A 22,287-nucleotide genomic window follows, 5' to 3' on the forward strand; every position below is an offset into this window, starting at 1 on the left:
AATGCAGCAGCACAGTCACCTCCCACTTTAGCAGTTGAATCCTTTCATGGAAAACTGGATTTAATATTGTCTTGTGAAAACGACACACAGTAAATCAGGCTGAAATACCATGCCATAAATCTCCCACGAGTCAGGGCAAGGAAGGACAATCATTTCAGCCATTCTACAAAAAGAATAATGGTTCTGCAGCTCAGCATAAAATCTCATCTTTCTATATCCATAAGTCATCAGGCAGAACAAAACAGATTCTGACAAAGCATTCCTTCCATATGAGTATGCAGAATTAATGGCACCGCTAAACCTTTTTGGATTTTGATGTTGTCATAAGTATCAAGGCCTAGTTTGGAAGTCATTGTGCAGTCACCTTTGTCAGCTTTGACAAGTAAACGGCAGTCATCAGAACAGTGAAGTTCTTGATGTTTGCCTGGAACTACTCAGTGGCAGGTGTTCCGGTCAGGCAGTGCGTGCAAGCAGAAATGTCAGGTCTATCTTCAGAAGACTGCAGAAGTCATGAGAATCCCTGTACTGGACAGTCACGTTTTTCTAATCAGTATACTGACTTATTAGGCATTTCTGTCAAATTTAATGATATGGTGGATTGCTGTGATTGGGTAGCAAATAAGTTTGTAAGTAGCTCTGCAGCACAGGTGCAGAACCTACATATGCAATACATATACGTACTACAGATTCATTATATATTTTCTGCTTCTATGTATGGAAAGCGTTTTTTATCATCTTTGGGACTTACATTTTATTACCTTCAACTCTGTATGTGCTGTAACAAAGAACTCAGCTTGAACAGAAATAGTGAGAAATAAATTTGATCTTCTAGTTTTCAGACTGGAAGTGTTAATGCTGAATTGGAGCAACCTGTTTTCATGTGTATTTTCAGATATTTCTTTCCTTTTCTCATTAAGTGATTATTACCCAACATTGCAGATGGCAATGGCATCAAGCCTTAAAGTTGTCTCACGCTTGTTTTATGTGGGTTTTTTTCCTTTGTTCTGTTCAGTGTTAACTTACGTAAGTGCTATGCTGACTTTTAGTAAATCTCTTGACATCTTTGGCACACAATACTTCTGTTTCTTGCACAAAGAACGTTACACATCATTTAAACAATTTTTACATCCACAGGGGCAGCTTCTGCCATTATTTGAGATAGGAGAAAACACCCAGGTCATGAGCTTATGCAATAAACAGATTAGTATTCCTCTTTCTCATGATATAGCCATAGCATTATGCTATTTGTAATAATAGTACTACTTCACCAAGTACAAAGAGGCTTTTCAGATGACCCAAATGATCTTTACTTTTATGTGCAACATACTGCTTTAGCAGAAAGGAGGAGTTAAGGAAGCATGAATCCATGTGTCCCCAATTTTACCATTAGGATCAGAAGGCATGAATATGATGTATTTAATTTAATTCCACATTTCCTTCCTGTGAGCATACACCAGGACCACATCTTTACAGGAGACATTGCTTTCATGTTGAAGCAGCCAGAAACAGCACAAATATCTAAGGTGGTTACTCAGAAGGGTAGGACAAAGCGGTAGTATGGATTTCTGAAACAGGTTTTTCATATAGGCTAGCCATTGTCTTGGGGCTGCCTGTGTCTTGTTTTGCTAAATTACCTGACCTGTCTAAACTGCTTAGATTCCTAGCTTACCTCAAGGCCCTGTACAATGAATTTAATCAAGGCTCAGTCAAAATTTAATTAGAGCCTTTGGTCCTCTGCTTACATCAAGAGAAGAGGTTTCTAATTCTGATCAGGTACTCTGGCAAGGCTGAACAGTGACAATTCGTATGCAGTGTCATTGTCCCAGTTTGTCTCTGCAGCAGGCCTGCCACCAATCCCTTCAGTTTGCAAAAGGAAACCCCCTCTGTGTGCCGCTCATATTATAAATAATGCAACCAATTAGCCAATTACATGCTGCTGCATTTCCCTGAAGCCCACACATCTGAAAGCCCCAAAGAAACTGCACTTTGAGAGAAATGTTTAGACATCAATATTGTCCTTATTCTGAGGTCAGGCCTTTGTACTCTCCTCTCTGTCTTGTACGGTAGATGATGTACAGAGGCTGCCCCTTGCAGCATTGCACAGAATGAGAACGAATACTAAGCTTGTGCTGTGATTTCCAGCTGTGTGAGGAGAATGCAAGATAAGGGCTGACAGGACAGGCTCCGATGCAGGGAAGATGGAGAAAGGCAGTGGGAGGTACGCCTGTGTGCATGGTAAAGGAGAGTGCAGGCCTTTCCAGAAGCTAGCAGGATCTTTCACTTCACCTTCCAATTTTTTTACAGTTCCACTTGTTTAATGTCATATGAATGACACTAGTGCTGAACTGTGACTCAGCCTGCCAGCAGCGAGATGGAGGCCAGCACAATGTAGTCCTTTTCTTCCCAGCCTGCACTTTTCTTTGATATAAGGAACAAAAACTGCATTTCAAAAGAGAAATGGAATCAAATTAGAATCCCCATTAATTAGATTTCCTGCAGTAAAACAAGAAATAAATCAAACATGATCCTGGAAAAATGCTCCTTGCAGTTGCAAGCTTGCATTTCCCCTAAAGAGATACTTGTGCTTGCTTTGAGGGGGTAATGAAACTGTAAACGAAAAGTCATTTGAAAATTATAAATTAGGCTGTGATTATGCCAAGTGATATTAATTATGCTGATAGACTACATAGCAAGGAATTTTAACTGATTCAGTTCTGCCTTCTGGCTTGCTCTGACAAGCAGCAGTGTTTTGGGCTTGGTTTGTTAGTGAGCTTCAATAGCACATACTTTCTTACAATAGTAAGAAGGCACAAATTTGCCCTCTCAGTTCCGTGTTAGGCTCTATATGAACATCATTACAGAGAGGTCCATAGTTTAAACAAATTGCATTTGTATCATCTGTACAAGCAGATTTATTTTTGCCCAGTTTTCTGTATCAATAGAGCAGATGGCAGAAAGGAAAAATCATGATGAGTTTTTTCCCAACATGTTGAGGACACAGGGATTTGTTTTTCTGAATTTCTGCGTCCTCCTTGCAAAGTTCATTTTAAACCAGACCATTTTAAAACAAGACCCTGTTCTGCCTGGGCGTCTAGCTTGCTTTGCACCTTGGTGGCAGTACCTTTCAGCAGAAATGAAGTGCTGAGCCTCATTTTATTTCAGTGTGTTTTTCTTAAGATCAGGGTGCTATGCAAAATAATTGTAGGACTATCTAGTGAACGTAAGGTGAAGTGGGAATTAGCAGAGCATCACTGCAGTTTTATGTTCTTGACCTATGGACTAGCAGAAAAAGGAACGGGATGCAAAAATTATCAGCTCCTAAAATATCTCCTCTGCCTTAGCATGGCAGCTTTTTGCCATTAGGTAATAAAAGTAAAAATAATGTATGAAGTTGTAGCTTCCCTCGGACTTCTATTCTGCAAAAACCACAGACCCAAATGTATCACATGTGCTTTCTAAAGGTGAGGATTAAAGACCAGTGGACTGCTAGTGGCTGCCAATTCAAATGTACTTTATCAGTTCCAGTGGGGTACAGTCAGTTCACTCACGTCTCTTCCTTTCCTGCACTGATAGCACATCATGGCTTTCTGCTGACACTCAGTGCCAATGCTGGGTGCACTCTCTGTCGAATGCATCACCTCTTCTTGGTCATATGCTCAGCTTTATTTGCAACACAGTGGCTTGCATGACAGTTTTCCATTTTCAGCGATGGGTTTGAGTACCCTGCTCAGGTTGAGACTGCATTCTGCTGCCAAGTGGAAGGGGCTTTTTTCTAGTTCAGTAGAAATTCTGCCTGCCGATTATTTTCAAATCACTTAAGTACCATCTTACTTAAGTACCACCAGTACTATCACTTCCAAGGTGACAGAAAATTAACCTTTGGCCTTAGACAACATAAAACCCACTCAAGCATAGGGGGGGACATAGGACAGGCACAAGTAATATCCCTGTGCAGGACTTGCAAAATGATTCACTGGAGAATGATTGAGAGTTGAATATAGGAATATCAAAATACCATTTATTCAATAAGTGTCTATAGAAAATAGGAACCATAGTTACAATGAAACAGCTAATCTCTAAATTTAATCTCTTTGAATTCTTTAAGCAATTCTTAAGCTTTCTTCAGAAGCAGCTTCTGGTTTTCAAAATAATAAGGAATTCAAGACCATTTATTGTGCCTTAGATGATTTTTGACATGCAAAGGTGCCATTAATTTAAATTCTGCATTTATTCACTCTCAGATACTTTAACCTAGACAGAGTTTTGCTAACTTCCTGAGAATACAGTGCTTTACCATTTGTATTAATCTCTTCTATTTAGTATTTCCTAACAGTAGTGTAGCTTCCATGTTCTTACCAACATGGAAAGAAAAAATGGAACTCAGAGCAGAAGCAGAACTGTGCTGCATTTGGATTTCATTGAATTTCTTTTGATTTTAACATAACAATGCTGTGAAGCCTCTGCTCTGTATTACTAGCCAAGCATGGAGCAAGGATTTTGGCTCAGGATGCACAAGGGTAGGTTGCAATTCCTAGTGAAGTATTAGCTCAGGTACATGTTTTTGCTGTTTTGGTGGACTTCACTACCTGTACAGGTTTTGTGAGAGAAGAGCTGGGCAGTGTTGCAGCCTTCTCAGCCTCTTCAGCATCAGGTTACCTTTTTTGGTTTACGTCAGAATGACAGCCATCTGAATGGGGTCTGTTACACTTAATGGATATGTGAGGAGCACTACTCCTGTAGCCCAAAGTCTGCTACAACAGGCGCATCAAACAGTACTGCACAAAGAAATACTTTTGCCTTTCTCAAATGTCTTTGACTCTCCTTTTGTGATGGTCGCTCCACCACAGGCCACTGCCTGGCTGTTACCTGCACCTGGCGTGGGACTGGCATGTGTATCTGCTCAGCAGGTTTTGGTGAGATTAAAGAATAGCTGCACAGAAGGCAGCCTTAAGATGACACTATGTATTATTGGAAAAGACTCACTGAGGATTAAATGATACCATATGAAAGCGTAAAGGAGGTTTGCAGTAGGGGTAAGGTAAGACTGATAACCAAGTGCAAAAGAATGTACTTTTTGAGTGCAGGCTAACCAAATAGAGCCTATTTTATGAAGAGATGAGCTTACCACTGTAACTACCTGTGGTCTGCTTTAAAGTGGTAATGAATACATTGTGCATTACTTTTCTTTGGAAGATACTGAATATCTTAGGTCCTTTTAGACCTTAGTAACTGATTTATCAGTATACGATGCTTTTTATTACTCCGTTACGGTACCCTGATGTGATTCTGGTTTAGCTGTCATTCATTTGGAAACTAAAAAAATCACAAGCTTGAATGCAAAACTGAATACATTTTCAAACACCAGAAAATGGCAGATGCACAAAAAAACTTGTGAATTTAGTGCGCAATAGACTATTGTAGTTAATGTTGAGTTTTTGTAGCACAGGCAATGGATGCCCAGCACCTGCTGGTGGCCAGAGCTTTTGGGCAAATGGCAGTTTATGCCCAAGGAGAACCTGCCTGTCATTTTCAGAATCAGGCTCGAGTGTGAGCAATCATTAAAAACTTTTCCTTTAAAATAAATTAAGGAGTTTTCCAAGCCTCCTGCTATGTTTGCTGCAACTCAGATACTGCAGGCTCTGAACCAGATTGTGCCACTCGTATGTAGGTCAAACAGTACCTTGCCTACACAGTGGGATTGTCTCCTAAGAGTGGAGCTCAAGGTAAATATAAACTGCACTGTCTTGTCTGCACAGTGCAGGATAAGGACACCTCGTACACCCTGTCTAACCCATGATCCAAGTGTATTTGGAAGGTGTTGCTTCTTGTTAGGAAGCATAGAGTACTATCGGTCCAGAACCTGTATTGTTGAGGTTCTTTTCATGTTTTTTTCATTTAATATATGATGCCTACAAGTGTACAAGGGAAAAGAATAAGCAAAATTTCCTGTCAGTGGAATCTTGATCTTTGTCCAGCCTAGTAAGGAGTTCTTCCTCTTGTCATAAAAATCACTATTTTTTTTAGCTAGGCTGTATTTATTACTCTTTATAACTTAACTGATTTCTGTAGTCAGATCATCATTTTTACAGTGGGTATAAGCTGCCATTTCTTGAGTCTTGTATAGTCATTCACTTCTCTGGTGCTTTAAGAGAGCCCATACTGGCAAGAAAGACAAACACTGACTTGGTAGCCTTTAACAGTTGCTCTGCATGAATGTAAATAGCATGGGAAGAACAAAGAAAACCAGCTCCCATGTTTTGTATTCCTTGAGGACTCATGGTGGTTCTTAACAAAGAGGGAAAGAAACCTGCTCATGACAGGACACAAAATTCTCTATCCAGAAAAGCACTCCTGTCCCCAGCCCCCAGCACATGCCCTGAAAATGTCACTCACAACCAGCTTTGTGACTTTAACATCCAAACGGTTCAGTTCCCTTTAAGGGTAATCAAATTTGTGACTCCCTATTTTCATTTCGGATTTATCTTCCTTAGTTTTATTAAGGTTTTGATTTCTTGACATCTTCTTCACTTTAATTTTTTCATTGAGGTTTTCATTAGTGTCTGAGTTGCTTTTAAAACCGAGGATGGAGAAATACTTCCCTTGTCTTAAGAGCTCTTGCCCTGAAAGATTTTGCCTTAACAGATACCTCAGATGATGCTTAGCTGCAGGTTTCAGTCACTGCAAGCCAGGGGGCAACACTCATGTTTTGATTCCTTCGGTATAAACGTGGGGTTTTTTTGCTTCTCTTCTGAGACTATTAAAAAAACCCTGTAATCCCAGCAGCTCTCAAACCCCACAGATACAGTCTTTTCCCTTATCTCAATGAGATACCACTTCATACTAAATCTGTCAGTAACACATCCTTGCTGCCCTCTCCCCACAGTGCATCCAGGATGACAGGCTTTGTGATTAAGTGGAAAAAGAGCAGTCTCTTCTCACCTTAGAGAATGGGAGTGAAAATAGGCTTAGTGTGGAACACGCTTCTGTAACAGTATATTTTTTGTCTATCTATTGGGGCTGTTCTATAAGAAAGGAGATGGCTCAGGTTTTACTGCATACACACGTGCGCTCTTTGTATTATTTTAATTTCAAGGTGATGTAACATATGTAAAACAAGACTGTTACGAGGTGACCAGCTGGTTTCCCAAGAAAATGAGGTCTGCATGATAAGCATTGGAGTTGCTGTCTGCCCTCATCCAAAAATGTGAATCTCTTTTTCAGGTTCAGTCAAATTTGAACTTAAGTTCATAAAAGCTTAATGAAAACAGGCAGCTGGGTAAAGAGGATAACTGTGTTTTCCTTGAGCCCTGTCTGTATTGTGTACCAGCAAATCCATCTGGGGAAGAGCTCTTATCATGGCTTCAGAAGCAGGGAAACCTTTGATCAGTGCTTGCTGCCAGAGAAGCCAACTGCAAGACACAACACAGGATTCATTACTGTGCTGTAAATACATCTCTTGTAATAGCTTCATTCCAGTCTGCGAGTTGAGTGTAACCTCGGTCAGGGCACCGTCTTGGCTCCTGCAGACACCCGCTCCCAAAGGAGGAGCGCGCAAAACAGGCTGGTCCCCATGCGCTTCTGCTCATGGAAGAGTCTGTCGGAAAGGCATGGTTAGTGCTTTGTTTTACAGTCAGGCTAGCTGGTGATCTGTAAAAACTGCTCTTAAACCCATTAGTGCCCTCAGATTCCTCCTTCTCTGTACACGAGGAAGCACTTAGGCAGAAGGGCAATCCTTGAATTCATAGAGAGAGGACACACTGCAAGCACTCCTGCTCCGAGGAGAGCTGCTCACACAGATGCAATCCTGGCAGCTTCTGGCATGCTATGAAGACGCTATTTTACCTCCACTTTTAATGGAAAGGATAAAGCGGAATAGTAATAATGGGACTGATAAATGAAAGGAAAACTGTAACCACATAATTATGTCAGAATCAACTAACAGCCATGAAAAGAGAATGAAACTGCATTATGCAGATAGATGTAACAGAATACTATTAGTAAGTCCTTTGCAATGGCGTGCCTGGCAATTAAAAGAGCAGTATTGGCAGCACACAGTGAAAACAGTGATAATGTATAGTTAAGAATGTTTGGAGACAAACAGTGCATAGAGTAGAGGGACAGCCTAGAACTGAATACCGGAGTGTCCTCAAAGATACCAGCGGGGAAAAACCAAAGATGTTATTCCAAATAGACTGTTTCACTAGGGTGTTGGGCATAGTTTGGAGTAATTCATATTTATCATAAAAATTAATTTACTAGCTTATCCATAAATTAAAAGCTGCAGTGCAAGTGGCATTTTCCAAATATCCACAAATTTCTGGTTGTGAGGGCTAATGGAGGAATGCCATATTTTTTTCTGAATTAAAGAAGCTCGCAGAAATATTCTGATTTAGACAGTAAGAATAGTATGTAATGTGCCTGTAGTTGCCACTATTCAGTAAATACTTGGGAATGAGATCACTCAGTTGTATATTCTTATGTAAGTGGTATTTCCAGGTAGGGGACTTGAAGAAGGGGTAACCCAACAAGTTTCTCACTGAAGTATTGGGATTTGTTGTTTCCTCTCATCCACCATAGAAAGAGAGTGAAGATTCAGTTTTATCCTTTGCTCTGCCCACTCTTGCAGAGCAGTTCTCATCTGCAGTCAGGGAGAATTGCACAGGAACAAGCTCAGAGATAACATCAGTGGGATTGAGTTTGCACAGACTTTACATAAAGATATGCTCCACCACGAACCACTCCATGTGACTGTGGACATCTCATCTAAGGGAATACAACCAGTGGGGATTTTTTTTATGTCAACGGATGAACATGCTGGAGAGTTTGTACTCCCCTTATTTTTGTCATCATGCCAAGCAGACTTCTGAGACATGCTACAAAGAGACCTTGCTTGCAGGAAACCAGCATGGAACCTTTACATAGTTATCTTACATATTGTTTTCCGCCAGATGCATGCAGATTTTCTTCTCACTTTATTTTTGGAGATGGCAGAACTAGTGTGAAATGCAGATAAAGAGAGGTCAGTAGCATTTGTGCCCAAAGCAGTGCCTTCCTGAGCTACTATAAAGTGAAGGAAGGGAGAGTGTGTGCATGGTTACACTTTCAATTACAGAAGCCAGAAAATGTTTACAAATGAAATTCTGTCAACAACTTAAGTACTAGGGATGTGCAATTAATGAAATCTCTGCCAACACAAGATTTATGATGACCAGGAGACATGGTTTTACTTAAATAGAGAATTGAGACTTGTGTCCACAGAAGGCTAAAGCATTTAATTATTCTATGATGTCTATATTTACTTGGGCTATTTTTCCTCATACTTTATATGTGGGCATGTTAATGGTTACAGAGTACTTTTCATGAGAGAAGAGTATCATTATCTCCATTTTCACATGTGAAGAGACTGACACCCAGAAATTTGGAGTACCCTAGATGAGACAGCAATTCCATTCCATCGCAATGGGGAGTTAAGAACCTTTTTGTGTCCTAATTGGGTACACTATTTACTGGATCATGCTGGATTTAGTAGCACAGCAATTTATCAACTAATAGTATTAAACACCCAGTTTTTCATCCTTTTATTTGAAGCTGGAGGATCATACTCCTTCTTCACCAGAGAAATAACTTCAGTACGTTGTGGTTTATTCTGTCAGGACATGCAGCTCTGACATGCACCAAACATATAAGCCCCGTTATCGTTTTTACCTGCTCTTGACTTTGAAGATTTAGATTACGTGTTTGCCTTTTAAAGAGTGGTGTTAGGAATATCCTTGTAGTCAACAGTACTACTGCTGAGCTCAAGGCACGCTTCTGGAAGATACTTCTCAGACACTTACGTTCTTGCTGCCTACTTTCATAGATCCATCAGCCAAAACATCGCTAATGATATGAACTTTTAATTTCACAGATGAAGGAACTTGGCGTCATCGTATACAACTGTAGCTGCCTGGTCCTGGATTTACAAAGGATATTTGCCCTGTACAGCTCATTGAGATACAAGAATAAAATACCACCAAGCTGGTCTAAGAGACTATATGGAGTGTATGATACTCAAAATAAACTGACATTGCAGCTGAATGAGACAAAATCAGAAGCTTTTGTGTCGGTAAGTTCTGAAGCGAGTTGCAGAGAGGGAGGGGAGGGAAGAAAATTATTTAACCCACCAGATTTTTGGAAGGCCTAGAAATTTAACATCATCCTATTTTCCTAATATTGTCCTTTATGAAGAACAAAGTAGTGAGATCAGGATAGGTAGGTGTTAGCATCTACAAAAGTGTTACTAAGTGTCTTTCCATTGATAAAAGAGATGATCACAGTTCCCTGCAGTAAGTCCGTCATAATGCTGTGTTCTGTAAGTACCTGTCAGGGACAAATTACCCTGGGAAGTAATTTCTGTGAAAGCAAATGTTTATGGTTTATATTGAGCCTGTACTTAACTGTTTCTCTAAATTGGCCCTAAGTGAAGAGGATGCACATTACTGCTATGTCCTTAACCAAAAGCAGCTACTGAAATTGAGATTCATGCGAGTGACTAGAAAATCAGCTACAGAGACCACTAGAGCTATCACCTATATAAGACAGAATTTGTTTGACAGCCTCATAATGCTGGAAAAACAAATCATTCTCTTGTCTGGGACAAGCTATTCCAATATGTATACTTTTGTGAGGAAGTCTGTAACTGAAAGGTTTTGAAGAAGTTATTTGCCTTTTCTTGTGGCGCAGAACAGACAAATCACAATAATTATTTTTTTATTCTGATTCTGTGGCACTGTTCACACATGGAATTTGCCAGACCTGAAGATGCTGCAGGATTTCATTTGAGCACTGGTTTCTTTCCCTGTAATGTTTACCACTTGCATGCGAAAAATGATAGGGGGGCCCTTCAAATTAGATTATTTGCACTAGTAGATAGAAGGTGAATGACTTGGGAGTAAATGATCTGTTAATCAGACATCTAAAATGATGCAGAATAAGCTTAATATCCATGTAATTTATAAAGATTAGTTATCTTCACTCTGTTCCATTGAAAGCATTCATACTTCTGGAGAACATTATCTACTTTAGCTTTATTTTTAAACTACATTTTAAATCTTCTAAAATTCAAGCAACAGTCCCCATGGAAGCACTGTCTGTGTATGTATTTTTACTGGGAAGAAATGAAGCACTCCTCCACCTCAGCAGTGATGTAGCAAAACTGGAAAAAAGTACATAGAGTGATAACGATGATGAAAGATGTGAACTGTCTTTCATTTTGGAGGAAATTACATGAGTAAACCTAGGAATATAATGAAGTTGCCAAAAGTTATTCACTGCTCTATATAAAGCAAGGGGCAAAACCCCATCACTTTATAGCCAATTCTGTCAAGTAGCACATTATTAAGTTGAATAGTCAGTAGTAGCACAGATGTTGGTGCAGATGAGTGGTTATACAGGGCAGGGTTTATCTTCATCTGCTGGGAGCCAGGCAACATTCAGCTGTCCAGGATTTTTCACACTCCTACTATGAGTTATGAGACAGAGCTGGTTTAGAGTGGAAATGTGGAAGTGCTGAAGACAGCCATAATTAATAGCCATCTGAAAAGACACATGCTTCCATTGATTCTGGAGAGTCTTAAGGACTAGCTTAAATTAGGGATTGAGTTCAGGCAGTTAGCTAAGAAGCTGTGAAATGAACGCCTGCTCTCTTCTTAGCAATCTATAAGAAATGAAGAAATCCTGCTGAAAGCCAGTCCTGAAGGGGCACGCAGTAAGGAAAGCTGGGTACAGCTGACTTCAGGAATCTGGGATCCTAGACAAAGACAGTGGGAGAGAGGCTCTACAAAAACTGCTCTTTTGCAGTTGCAGAACCTTTACTTCCTCCATGTAATTTGTATTTTCCTTTTGTGCGGGAAACAAAAGCCTCTTCTTGAAATTCTACTTCAGAAAAAACAGTACTCAGAAGCTTGATCAGTGAAGTCCAATCTCAAGAGCTACTTGTAATTTGTAGCCACAGCCATTTGGGCTGGTTCTTCCTTCCTTGATAACAGGCTCTTCAATAAATTCCTGATCTGCTAGCAAGTTCTCGATGTCTGCCAGTATACTGCAGTCCTGGAGTTGCAATGGACTGGTTTGGTGGACCAAGTGTTAACTGCTGTCTGTTCCTGAACTAATAAGAAGTACAAGGTCTCCACAAGCCAGGCAGTTCACTTACTGCCATTGTAGCCCTGCCTGTGCCTACCCAGAGCTGCACCATTCACTCCTCTAAACCCACATTACCTCCCTTTTGGTCTGCCCCCTGAACAGGGGTAAGGCAACGTACTGTTACCCAGTGAGAATAACAGCCTGTTTTGGCAGGTGAAGAGAAGTATCAAACGGGTATTTGATCCGAACAGCAAGTACTATAGAACTGCTATGGAGAAAAGTACTAAAATATTCAGTGACCACAGGGGGGGTTGGCTGTTCCAGAGGGTAACAAGTAGAATGCTCAAACACAAGTTGTTACAGTGAGCTTTAACAGAAGTTTTTCTTTTAATTATCTTCTAAAGGTTGTTCACCTTCCAGTCTTTATATTGAATGCATCTGAAAAAGACAAAGCATAAGAATTCCTTTCTTCAGCTGTTCTGTAACTTAAAACTTTAAGAAAATAGTAAGAGTGTAAGAACAAAATCTCCATGCAATAGCCTAAAAGTTTCAGATAACAGACATATTTAACAAAATCACTGTACGCTTTGTCTTGAGTCGAAACTCATTCTTTGAAAACATATTTCACGTTCAATATTTGTGCTGTATACAACAAGCAGCACAACACACTCACTGATTTGCTGGGTTTTTTGTTATACTCCGGAATCATGGCTTAGTGTTGCTTGGCAACATAGTCATCTCCCAGACTGGCTGATAAAACGTAAGAGGTTTTGGTTGTTTTCATTAGTGTTCAGAAATCGATCTGGAATATTGGTCTTGAAATCTTGCTACAGTTAATTTTCTAGTATTTTCTGAACTTAGTTGTAGTAAACCCTTAAGAACACCCGCCAGTAATTAGGAAACCAATGTGATAGACATTGTACTGAAAGATAGACAAGACTGATCAGAACCCCAGAATCTGTCCCTAAAGCAAACACATCTACATCTGATGTAAACCTGATCTACATCTCAGCTACAAGCCAAGCAGGTAACAAAGGTGAGGAGGTGATACAGCAGCAGGAAGCCAGTGGTTGGCAGGTCCAGCTGTCAAGGAAAAAGGGTGAGTGGCACCTGCTGTAGCTCAATAAAGTGCCTTTAACAACTTCTGCTCCCAGGAACTGTGTTGCTGCCCACAAGCACCTTGGCAGGGGGGTCCACTTCCCTCTCCCCGCTCAGGCAGAAGCGCAGAAGGTCCTGGGCCTCTCTGCCACAGACGGGCAATTCCTGCCAGCTTCACTTCTGAGGGAGCTGGGTCTCTATAGTTTGGAGAAGAGGAGACTGCGGAGTGACCTTATTAGTGTATATAAATATATAAAGGGGGAGTGTCACGAGGATGGAGCCAGGCTCTTCTCAATGGCAAACAATGATAGGACAAGGGGTAATGGGTACAAACTGGAACACAAGAGGTTCCACTTAAACTTGAGAAGAAACTTCTTCTCAGTGAGGGTGACAGAACACTGGAACAGGCTGCCCAGGGGAGTTGTGGAGTCTCCTTCTCTGGAGACATTCAAACCCACCTGGACACATTCCTGTGTAACCTTATCTAGGTGTTCCTGCTCCGACAGGGGGATTGGACTAGATGATCTTTTGAGGTCCCTTCCAATCTCTTACATACTGTGATACTTCCTGATACATTCAACAGCCCTAGACACAAGGCAGAAAAGCTGAAAGCTGGGCTTACCTCTTACCAGTGTTAATTTATACCTGAAGGTAGGTTTTAAAGATCAGCTTCTTGCAAAACTGCAGCATCTCCTTGTGACAGTGACTGAGCATGGAACTTTAAACAGAACTGACGTAACAGACATAATCCCTGGTCCCAAGTGATGGATCAGGCTTGTGTGGCAAGCACACAGATATTACTCTAATAGTAACCAGTCCTGGGAGTCTACGGAACAAAATTCTCTGAAAAATAACTTGAAGGAGAGTTTGCTTGATGACAGTGGATGTTTTCAAGTTTGTGTCTTCCACATTTGACCCCCAGTTACATCTAAATGGTGAGGCTTTCAGAGGGAAGTTAATCAAATACCTCTCCTTTGTACCTTTGAGTATTCTAGCAAGACAGTTGAAGGTATCAGTTAATATCCTCTACTAAAATAAATGATACTACTTGCCATCTCAAGAAGAATGAGAGGAAGAGAAAATAAATCACGTATTTTAAATGCCATATTTGAACTTTTTCTTTCACAGAATTCACCTAAACTCTTCTGTCCAAAGGACAGAGTCCTGGATATTGAAGCTATATACAGTGTTATCGATGATGCAAAACAGTTTGTATACATAGCTGTGATGGACTACTTGCCGATCGTCATTGACACCAATGCTAAACGGTGAGTGTCTATGTCCAGGACTAGCAGGTTCTCATAATGCCAATCGGGTTTGCAGGAGAAAATGAACACATAGGAGATTAGTTACTACTGTGGGCCAATTTCTTGGGGCCCAATTCTGCTCTTATTGAAATCAGTGAGAGTTCTGCCATTGACTTAAATGGGAGCAGAATTGGGACCTAAGAAGACGTTTCCAGTTCTGGGTCCTAAGCTTTGGATCTGCCTTTCAAAGGAGATCACAAATTGTCTAGTTTGACCATCTGCAAGTGACTGGGACCCAGGAATACAAAAACCTGCTTATACATGAATCCTGTCTCTTACACTATTATATCCTCTATCTTGATACCACAGATGCTGGCATTTTATGAGTATTATACAGATATTCAATGAGAGATTGAGTGTGTGCTTGTGTGTGTTAAGAGAGAAATAATGAGAGTTCTTGTATACAACATAGGAGATGTCGTTATTTCATTGAAAAAGGCATATAGGTTCCAAATTCAGCATAGATGGCATTTGAATTATATGACATTTTGGTTAACTGAGAGTTGCTAAAAACAAACAAAACCAAGTAATATTTAAAGACCCTGTTTATATGGACCATAAAAAAGTACTCATGGCCCAAAACTGGAGCCACAGTGTAATAAACCATCCAACTCAGAAGGCAAATATCCAGTGGTCCCACCGACTCTTAGTGACACAACAAATAGAGCATCTATCAAAGCTCACCATTCCATCCCTGCACTTCATCTGAACAGAATTAAGCGGAACTAAACATGTGGTTATGTGCTTTTTTCCAGTTTTACATAATTAAAGATGTTTTGTTCAAATTTGTAGAAAAATAACTATAATTTTCCCAGTAAACTTTCTGCACAGCCTCTCTCACAGTGAAAGAACCATGGGTAGAGCTGCAAGAATTTCATGTTCACAGTGTGCATCCCTCACATTTCTCCCTCATGTTGGAAATGATCTTACTAGAACTGTTACAGTATTGCAATTGATGTTATATCCTACACTCCTTCTCCATTCTCATGCCTGAAGAATTCAGAAATCTATTGGATTAGGGAGATCCAGGGAAAATGTTTGAATTCTTAGTATTCTCCCTACAGCATGGCTTTGTGTTAGAGCCACTGCCACAGCTTCTCTACCTTGTCAGCTCCCAATTCTCACTTGTGAGTTATTTTTTGGCATTGTAGAGCTCAGATTTCATTAGGCTGAATGCCTTGATGCTGCTGGAATAAAGAAAATGTGTTTTATTTTGTCTTATTCTGCCTGTCCTGACCTGCTCCCACCGATGGTCAGGAACACAAAGCTAATTAAAGATTGTGAGAATAGCACCATGGATGCCACCATCCCATTCATGGCAGAATTTCTGCAGTCATCAGGAAAAAAGGTAGCATCCTCCTTAAATGACCCATCTTCATCTACTACTGAAGGATGCCAGCACCCTGCATAGCAGCAGCTCTCCTTTTCCCAAGCAAGAAGTTACAGAAGGCATTCCAGTCCCTAGCCTGTATGGTCTCAGCACAGAGGAAGAAAAGTCACCCAGGGAGGGATCCAATGTTCCTGTTTCCCTACTGGTTCAACCAACAGTAAACCCTTCTTGTCCCTCTGCCTGGACTGGGTAAGCAGCACCCTCTAGCTGTAGCTCATCCTGAGATTTTGTGGCACCACAAGCACTCCACTGCTCTCACAGTGACGGAGGAGTAACCCTCCCCGCTACAGGCAGGCAAGGTACCTGTATTTTGTGCAAGTGTTTTGGCAGCTCTCCGTGCCCCTACATGCATGGAAGATGTGCTCAACCTCACGGTCCCCACAGTGACAATTTTGGTGCAGGGCAGAATGCCACAGAAAAGGGATGCTGGCAGATCTGCTTAGTGAGAATCCTTTTAAATGAGAGCAGTATTCCTCCAACAGATAGAAAATGAAATTCACATGTGTTTTATTTTCTCTATGATGTCTAGACTTGGCAGTGTAGAAATCCAAGATATTTTTAAGTTCTGACTATATTGTATTCTTTCTTCACAGGTACTGGCCATATTTAGATGGGAAGATAAGAGAAGCGTTAGTATTACGAAGTATTAAAGTACGACTTCTCATAAGTTTCTCAAGAGACACAGATCCCCTTACTTTTAACTTTGTTTCATCTCTGAAAGCTATTTGCACTGAAGTTCCAAGTTGTAGTTTGAAAGTTGTAAGTATAATCCATATTGCTTTGTAATAAATTTCCCAGCCCCTCCCCTCCAAAAATCAAGAAAACGTCACAACTGGGAGGTGTTTCCTGTTAGTATCAAAGCATTTAAATTTCATTAAATAATACAGGAAATGTAACATAATGAACTGATTTTTTTCCTAGTAATAACTACTATAGAAATTAAAACAAAACAACAGAATCATGCCAAAAGGCAGTCTGTGCGGTAGAACACTACATCTGGTCTTTCACTGCAAAGCTAATAGAGTGAACTGTGGTCATCTCTTGTTTATACTGGCTGATATATGTGACTGCACAAAAGCGTGTTTTAGTTGGGATTCATGTAATCTTACTGTTCAGCTGTGTAAGCATCTACTATTCCTTTAGTCAAGTACAAGAAAAAATAATGAAGACTTTACATTAAATTCAGGCTACAGATCAGAATTATGAAGACTAGAACCACCATTATGTGACCACTTTAGACACGCAATACAGGGAAGTGAGAAATACCGTATCTGTTACATTTGTATTAGAGAAAAGAGTGTCTGGTAGGTACCACTTTAAACTTGACACAGTTCAGTTTTATGGAATTGAGGCACACTGGCAATCAGAAATCTTGGATCAATTCAGCATGGGTTAATTTCTTTTTTTTTTTTTTGGGGGGGGGGGTTGGTTTGGTTTTCTGGTGTTGGTTTCTGTTTGGGTGGGGTTTTTTTTTAATAACTGTCTTAACCTGCTGAATTACATGACTTCTTAAATTGACAATCCACTAAATCATTTTGACTTTTTAAAATCTACACTTGTTAAAATGAAGTACTATTAGTGTTAGACACACAAAGTGATAGTTATGCATATCTAGAAATACGGATTCTCGTTGTAATGTACACTGTATTACAAGCTCCCTAGGTAAGAAGCAGCATAAAGTGTGGTTTTAAGTCAAAAAGCCAATACATGGCTGACACTGCTTAAGCCACTTTGATTTTGAGTATTTTCTAGCTTGTTCTGTGTTTATCATCAGAATTCTATTTATGTATTCAAAATTATTTTTTATTTAAGTGCACCTAATGCTCTACGTACTCATATCCATTTCCATCTATTTGCAGCAGGTAGAATCTTTAGTACAGAATTTAGCTCATCAAGAACTAAATGCTAAAAGAAAAAAAAATCTAGACATCTCTTCTAGGTAGAATATTCTAGCTAGAATATCTGCAGGTAGAAAATAAAAATACCACTTCCAGTAAAAAATGAGACTGCCCTAGATTTAAATAGCTGTAAAGATACAGTGCACCTCAGTGATCTCTGTGCTGCACATCACGTGTTCCACACACTGGGTAAATCACTGCCTAAAACAAGCCTTGGTACGAGTAATAGCCTGACACTTGGGAGTTTACAGGTATCTGTTTGATTTTGGCTGAAACTGTGAACAGGCTCTGTCATGACACTCCTTTACTTCACAAAACATGCAAGAAAGATGAGCACTAGTTTTTAAAAACTCCATTTCTTTTGAATCTGGACATCTGTTCTACCTATGGTCAAAGTGAAACAAAACTGGGGTGCGGAGGAATAGGATAACAAGCTGAAAACTAAACTTAGATCTTTTGAATTACTGGAAAATTCTTTTCGTTTTTGGTTCTCATTTGGGTATGAGCAAACATAAAGTGAAACTAAACTCTGTACAGAAAATACTGTCATGCAGACATGTTGTATATGTTTATACACAAGAACACTGAAATATTAAGAGAACTTAAGTTACAAATTGAAACAAAGTGTTATGAATTAGCTATGAAACCTCTTCTCCTAAGCACTAATTTAATTTTAAAGCTCTAAACTCCTAAAGTAAGAATGGAAAAGATTAATAAAATGTTAGCAGAAGGTGGTGTATTGTTAACACAGTACTTCTGCTGAAGGTGCATGTTGGAGAATGTTAGGCTGTGCTACTTGACACCAGTGCTGGTTCATTTGCTCATATAAGATACACATGCGTATCGTCTTTGTGAGGGCAGATGGGTCTCCCTACTGGTATCTGTACCGTCAGGCACTAAATAGCTTCTCTGCTGTTGCCGGAGCGCATGTTACATTTTCAATCCTCTTCTCTTCCTGAATCTGAAATTTTCTCTTACGAAGTTGTAATACAAACAGAACACTAACATATGATTTTTCCATTCAGCAATTCTGCTGAATCTATTTAAATTTGACAACTCTAAGCTTATATGATTATTGTGCTTGACTATTTTCACATGAAGGTATGTAAATTCTTGTGAATTCTCCTAACACTGGGAAGATGACAACTTGTATGTTTTGTTTTCTAGCATTGAATACTTCACCCATTTGCACATTTTACACTATTCCTTGCAATATTAGTATTAGCATGTTCCTCATCCCTGTGTGAGTCCTGTCCTTGATTGTCACCCTAGCTGTCCATCTAGGGGACACCCTAAGTGTCCATCAACTGTGCATGTGTGTTCACAGATCCTGTGCATACCTGTCTCCATTCCCATTTTGTTGCACCAGGAAAAACATAACCATTTTCTTCTGGCTTTATCCAGAAATTCACCTTTTCAGATCTCTGGCTTGCCAAGTGCCCCTACTTCCTGTGCTGGGCACATGTTTGCAGCGCAGTCCCTCAGGCACACAGTCTTGATGTTGTCCAAGAACTAATCCTTAATATCTACTAAACTTTCCTTTACAGCTGTTAAGATGGTTTGTTATAATTTCTTAAAAAGTGGAATGCTGTAACTGTAGTGATGGTAAAAATCTTTAATTAAAGATATGATTTCTTTAGTGTGAGGTTGGTGAGACACTGGAACAAACTGCCCAGGGAACCTGTGGCTGCCCCATCTGTGGCAGTGTTCCAAGGCCAGGCTGGATGGAGCTTCGAGCAACCTGCTCTAGTGGGAAGTGTCCCTGCCCACGGCAGGGGAGGTTGGAACTGGATGATCTTTAAGGTCCCTCCAACCGAAACCATTCTATGGTTCTACGATAAATCTCACTTACAGGACAGATAATACAGTTTTACATAGAATAATCTTTTTTAGTGACCTTTATGAAGCAATCACTCAAACAGTTCAGGTTGTTTGACTTGTTTCTGAATTCAAAAAAACTGTATTTGGAATTCTGCTAGTATCTGAACTCATGACAAACATTAAGCTGTGCCAGATAACAAGGCCATGTACAGGTAAGTAAGCATGCAGTGACATACCAAATCGAGAGACTGTTTATGGAAACAACTTTTTGATAGTTACTCATCGTAAGTCTGTACCGTAGTACCATCCGGTATCAGGGCACTCGAAAAAAACACAAGCTCTTTTAGTTTTAATCAAGCTGATGATGTAGTCAACCACAGAGATCACTACATTTCAATAATTAATTTAGTATTTTACAGTTGAGCTTTCAAAGTAGCAATATTACTCTGAAAGACATCTCCATAACCTAGAAAGATTTGTTCCAGGTTTGTATCGAAAAGAGCACAGGTTCAAGAGATGAACTTTGCATTAAAAAACCCAGACCCCCAAGAATGATCACGGAGTTTTGGGGTGGTGTTTTTCTAATACGATTTTTTTGATGTCTTAAGTGGGTACAGTGTATAGCCCGTTACTTGTACCGGTGATATGCTGTGAATTAGGTTTCTTCTGAGCATCTACACCATCACCTCAATCACAGGTTCCCAGTAATGCATTAAATATTGAATTTTCCTTCAACATGTTACTCTCTGCTTATGGTTTTAGAATCTCTCTCTATGTATCACAGTATCACAGTATGTTAGAGATTGGAAGCGACCTCAAAAGATCATCTAGTCCAATCCCCCTGCCAGAGCAGGAACACCTAGATAAGGTTACATTGCTTTCCCTGATGAAACAAACAATACTTACATTTGTACTGGAAAAATCTCATTTTTTTCTGGTGCTGATGCAGACAGAAGGTACCTATAGCTCCAAAATAATCAATCAAACAAAAATACCCTAAAAAATTAAAAAATCTTATTGGGATTTTACCCTTTAAGGTAAACCAGATGCATTTTCCTCTTGTTTGGAAAAATTGATCTTTCCATATCACATTTAATCCTGAGAAGTTTCTAAGTTTCTGAAATCAGCAAGTATCCTGTTGGAAACTGCAATGTGAATATAAAGATATTAATTCAGTTATTGGTGTGCCTGCCAATCTGAGACAGACTGTAAACCCCAACCTCCCTCAGTGATTGAGGAAACGAGCTAAAGAAAAGTTCCTGGCTCTTACCATGCAGAACACGAAGATGGGGATTTTTTTGTTCAATCCACAGCCTTTACTACCTGGCACTGTATTACTTTTAGCATGCAAGAGCCATGCACTTTGTATAGCTCAGAATACCAAGGCATAACAAATATTATAAACTATGAGAACTTACTCAGCAATACAATGTGTAGTGTTTTATTAAAATTAATGCTTGGCTATAAAAACTCAAGCTGTTCTGTAGCACTAACTCATTTTCAATAAAAAGTAGGGAACAGACCGTATTTTTTTCTGTCTATTATAGAACTTTTCTTATTAACCTGAAGTCCATTCTATTTTATGGCAGAAATTCTTTGACCTTGAGGAAGAGAATGCATGCTTTCTTAAAGAACAGAAGAACACTTCCCTTCCCAAATTAAATCGTAACAAATATATGGTGACTGATGGAGCTGCATATATTGGTAAGTAACCACATCTCAAGAAATTCTAGTTTGTTGCCAAAAGCCTGAAGTAACACCCATTTGTAAATGAGGAATCTAGAGCTGACATGCTTAAGTAATAGCTAATTTCTTTCCTAACCTGGATGGAAACTGAGCTTTCAGCTTCTTCTCATTTAAAAACTTCTCTCCCTTCCCCCAGGAATCAGTTTCTCAAAAGCAATAGTCTGCTTTCAGTGTTTAAAAAGAGACTGAGAACACAAATACAGCACACTTTATGAAGTAGGCATAAATTGGCATGTTAACATATCCTGTTTCTACAGTCCAATGCAGATGCACAGTTCTCCACTTCCCATGTTATTACTAAAGCTGTAAATACTGTTGTACAGATGCCTTTCATCCTCACCTTCTGAAGTATTATTCCATTTACTGCAATGGCATTTCAGATACCCTCCTAACAATAGGTACAGATCTAAATAGTAATTGGGGTTAAAGGTGTATTTAAGTAAGGTCTCTAGCAGAAGTTCATTATTCATCAAATGCTTACTGAACACAAGCTGATAACTTACTTCCTTTTAAAAAAATATGACTGCTTGAGCTGTGCATGAGCTGCACGATCAGATTAGCTGCTACTGAGCTAAAAGGTAACTCATAAGATTTTATAAAGCTAAGAGAGAAAACATGCATTCTAATATGCTGCAGCTTGATGCTTTACTAGCTTAATTCCTCACTCTTACTGCAAAGGGCTTAAAGTCAGCAATTTCAGAGGCAATGAGTGAGGGCAAAGGCTTCAACCCAGAAGCGTTCTGCCAATGCACACACAGAGATGCAGAATCTCAAGTCATGCAGAGATACAACCAAGAGCTACTCTGAAAAGCTCACCTTGCTGGGCTCTAAGCACACCCACCCACCTACCCTGCTCTCAACCTATCCAAATCTTATTTTTCACTTCCAGTAGTGCAGCTTATTCCTC

At 39.8% G+C, this 22,287-nt stretch overlaps 1 protein-coding gene across 2 annotated transcripts in view; it reads left to right on the forward strand.

Annotated features, from left to right (window-relative positions):
• Positions 1–22,287, forward strand: part of PLD5 (phospholipase D family member 5) — a gene marked incomplete at both ends in the record, with an annotated part of 176,081 nt that overhangs the window by 152,444 nt on the left and 1,350 nt on the right. For both annotated transcript variants that reach the window (XM_080615994.1, XM_080615995.1), the window contains 4 exons: positions 9,908–10,105; positions 14,347–14,486; positions 16,509–16,674; positions 21,224–21,338. In XM_080615994.1, coding sequence (XP_080472120.1) covers positions 9,908–10,105; positions 14,347–14,486; positions 16,509–16,674; positions 21,224–21,338 — 619 coding nt within the window. The remainder of the gene's footprint in view (positions 1–9,907; positions 10,106–14,346; positions 14,487–16,508; positions 16,675–21,223; positions 21,339–22,287) is intronic.

The sequence above is a fragment of the Psittacula echo genome (assembly GCF_963264785.1).
Source record: "Psittacula echo genome assembly, chromosome: 4".
Lineage (NCBI taxonomy): Eukaryota > Metazoa > Chordata > Aves > Psittaciformes > Psittacidae > Psittacula > Psittacula echo.